The sequence below is a fragment of the Rutidosis leptorrhynchoides genome, chromosome 5, assembly GCF_046630445.1.
Source record: "Rutidosis leptorrhynchoides isolate AG116_Rl617_1_P2 chromosome 5, CSIRO_AGI_Rlap_v1, whole genome shotgun sequence".
Taxonomy (NCBI): domain Eukaryota; kingdom Viridiplantae; phylum Streptophyta; class Magnoliopsida; order Asterales; family Asteraceae; genus Rutidosis; species Rutidosis leptorrhynchoides.
The window spans coordinates 118,929,128-118,932,636 of NC_092337.1; the positions used below are offsets into that span (position 1 = coordinate 118,929,128).

Below are 3,509 nucleotides of genomic sequence, written 5' to 3' on the forward strand. Positions count from 1 at the left end.
TCTCTATCATCCAAAAACCTTATAAAAACATCTAAATTCAATGTATTAAGCATGCTTACACTATAAACACATTAAAAAAACACATTACTCTCGAGTGTAATCCTAATCTTTTGAATTCTTATCACTTACTAAATGAGCACCAACTCCACTTAGCAACTTCAACCAGTTGCCGAACTCAACGGTGTGATGATGTCACCTTGATGTCGACTAATTCCAAACTACTTCATAGTGGCACACCCACTGGACAATAAACATCTTTATATAAACTCATCTCATTGTCTTAAATTTCCATATCCAACAAGTTTTTGTTAGATAAATAAAAACAGACATGAAATTATCAACTGTTATTGTGTTTTGCTTCTTAGTTTTACAACCTTTTGTGTATGGTCAACTTGATTATAAATTCTATGATTCCACGTGTCCTAATTTGACAAAAATCGTTAGGTTTGGTATCTGGTCAGCTATGGCTAATGATACCAGGATTGCTGCATCACTTATTCGCTTGCATTTTCATGATTGTATTTCTAACGTAATAATCATACTAAGTTACTAACAATGTTTTTTTGAAGTTTTTTTTTTTTTTTTTTAACTGTTGGATTTTACTTGATAACTTTTGGTGTTTAGGAGTGCGACGGGTCGGTGTTACTTGACGAAAGCAGCAGTTTCGAGAGTGAGAAAAATGCATTCCCCAATAGAAAATCAGCAAGAGGGTTTGAAGTTATCGAACAAATAAAAACGAACGTTGAAAAAGCTTGTCCTAAAACGGTCTCTTGTGCTGATATACTAACTATGGCAGCTAGAGAAGCTGTTTTTCTCGTAAGTTATAGTTTTATGTCTCGAGTTGGTCGAGACGGGGTCGAGATGAACGTTGAGTAACGATGACTTTTGAGTATAAATAAATATAATTTTCGTATTACTTAGTATTGATTGAAATAAAATAAAAAATCGATGAACAGTAAAAATATGGTTTCAATTGATATATTATTAATATATCAATCATAAATATTTTATACATAAATATTTTAAAAACTTAATGATTTACCGATGATGTGGTGTTAGTTATAATATATAGATATAGAATATAGATTAATTAATTATATTGTTTTCTTTCATTAGTGTATTTATATTTATTAATGTATCTTTAAGGGTACTATAAGTCGGTATTTTTCTCCACTAACTTTTAAATAGACTTGGGATTTCGTTTACACTAGACCAAGACGACACAGAAAGAAAGTTGACTTTTGACCAATTTTGACCCGACTTTTGACCACTATTCGACTTATTAAACATTTTTTTTTTTCAAACTGGACGGGCTAGTCACCAAACGATGGTTTACAACCATGATATATTTATGTTTTGGGAACATTTATTTGACAAAATATTTATCTTAATGATCTGCACTATATTTTTCAGTCAGGAGGGCCTTATTGGGCTCTAGCTATGGGACGCCAAGATAGCCTAACAGCGAATATAAGCGCAGCAAACACAGAAATACCATCACCTTTCGAGTCTCTAGACGACATTATTATCAAATTTACTAAGAATGGTTTCAATCTAAAGGATGTTGTTGCTTTGTCAGGTATATTTAATAAAAAGTTTTTTTTGGGAAAATAACGAGAACTTTATAAAAACAGGAAACGTTTTCGAAAAGGAAACGAATTCAACAGGAAGTACAATAGAGGACCTCGGCGAGGCTCATACCTAGAAAACGACTACTAACCAACTATCTATATCGTGCCTCGCCTAACCTAAACCGTAACTAAACAAAACAAACGAAAAAAAACACGACATAAGGCATAAGCAAACTATTACAACATGAATAAAATAACCGATAAAGGAACCCAATAGAACTTAGATGTCCTTGATAAACACGCCGAATTTAGCAATTTCCGCACCTTGAACCTCTTTTTCCTTACGCTTGTGATGATTCTTTCTTTTAAACGATGGACATGGGATATCACCTGAATTAATAAGATTAACCGTAACCGGTTCAAGTGTAGGATTGTGAACTTCATAACTTCTTTTTTACCTCAAGATACTGGTTGTTATAAATTGATCAGTGTTACAGTACTCGAAATTACTCGGCGAGTACTTGATTTTTGCAACTCTGGGAGTATTCGGTCAAACTCGGTCAAAGTCAAACTTGGTCAAAGTCAGTCAAGGTCAAACTTGGTCAACATTTGAGTACTCCCGAGTTTTCAAGTACTCCTTAAAAAGTCCTGACCGAGTATTCTTCCGTGTAGTGATTTTTGCAACCTTGAAAGTGATCTATATGCAAGTTCTTTGGGCTTAAAAGTATCAATAACATCTTTCTTTTTTTTTAATTTTTTTCCTAACCAATTATCAGTTAGACAGTTACTAAACGGTTTTGTTACTTTGATGTGAAGGTGCACACACAATAGGATTTGTACAATGTTTCGCGTTCAAGAGCAGACTGTTCGATTTTCAAGGATCAGGCGCTCCCGATCCACTACTCGACTCATCACTCGCAACCACTTTGCAAACTCAATGTCCGAATCAAAATGAATCAAACACAAATCTAGTCCCTTTGGACCCAGTCACAATTTCAAAGTTTGACAACGTATATTACAAGAACCTAGTCAATAATTCAGGGATTTTAAGTTCAGATCAAGCTCTAATGGTTGACAATAGAACTGCAACCATGGTTCTGAACTATAGTAAGAACCCTTTCTTGTTTGCTATAGATTTTGGTGCATCAATGGTGAAGCTTAGCACCTTAGGTGTAATCACAGGGCAAGATGGCCAAATTAGAAACAAATGCAACCTTGTAAACTAGAAACTTACGTTTGTATGAATAACGTTTCGAAAACAAGAATCAAATGATTTCATAATTGTTCGAAGATAGTCATGACATATATTTTTAATACTTTTGCTTAGAATTAATCATATCCAAAACATGATGAATGATACATAGATATAAGGTTCATCAAAAGAAGTATTTGATCTTTCGAGCGAAAAACGACTTTATATCTATACAGATCGATTGTTTCCTTTTACAGACTTGCCCTTTGTGGGCCCCTCGTTTGGCCCGAGGCTTATGAAAAGGAGTCTGCACCCTTCCATTGAAGTTTTGGGCTCGTTTTCCTGTTATCTCTTCTTCCTTTATGTGTTCGTTCGACCCACCATTTAAAGTCCGATCACTCAATCTTTGTAGAGCCAAATCGCGATGTTCTTCAGCTGCAAGCCTTTGTTGGTTGGCTACGACCACTCGCCAATCAGCTAATGACGTCTCTTCTTTGGCTCGGCGTGTTAAAGCAAAGTACTCTTCTTCGGTTAGTTCAATTGTATCACCGTTTTCAATTGCCCGAGCTCGTGTAATTTGCTCTCGTGCTGCTTCAACCGATGCACCATAAGCCTCGGATTCTAACCTAACGGCTCTCAAAGTGAGTTTAAGTGCCCGTAGGGTTTGTCGTCTCATCTTGAACACCACTTTCATTTTCAATCTTGCTTCTTTTCCTTCGATTATATCGAGTTTAATTCTTTCAAGT

General features: G+C 35.2%; 1 protein-coding gene across 1 annotated transcript; it reads left to right on the forward strand.

Annotated features, from left to right (window-relative positions):
• The first annotated feature begins 307 nt into the window (after positions 1-307).
• On the forward strand, positions 308-2,837 carry LOC139847960 (peroxidase 10-like). The gene is made up of 4 exons (XM_071837691.1): positions 308-529; positions 625-816; positions 1,414-1,579; positions 2,388-2,837. Exons 1-4 carry the CDS (start codon positions 329-331, stop codon positions 2,795-2,797), a joined length of 969 nt encoding a protein of 322 aa, XP_071693792.1. The 5' UTR covers positions 308-328; the 3' UTR covers positions 2,798-2,837.
• The last annotated feature ends 672 nt before the right edge of the window (positions 2,838-3,509 follow it).

Coding starts and splice junctions, on each gene's coding strand:
- LOC139847960 (XM_071837691.1), top strand. CDS start 329: ATGAAATTATCAACTGTTATTGTGTTTTGCTTCTTAGTTTTACAACCT. Junction 530..624: donor TTCATGATTGTATTTCTAAC/GTAATAATCATA, acceptor TTTGGTGTTTAG/GAGTGCGACGGGTCGGTGTT. Junction 817..1,413: donor CTAGAGAAGCTGTTTTTCTC/GTAAGTTATAGT, acceptor TATATTTTTCAG/TCAGGAGGGCCTTATTGGGC.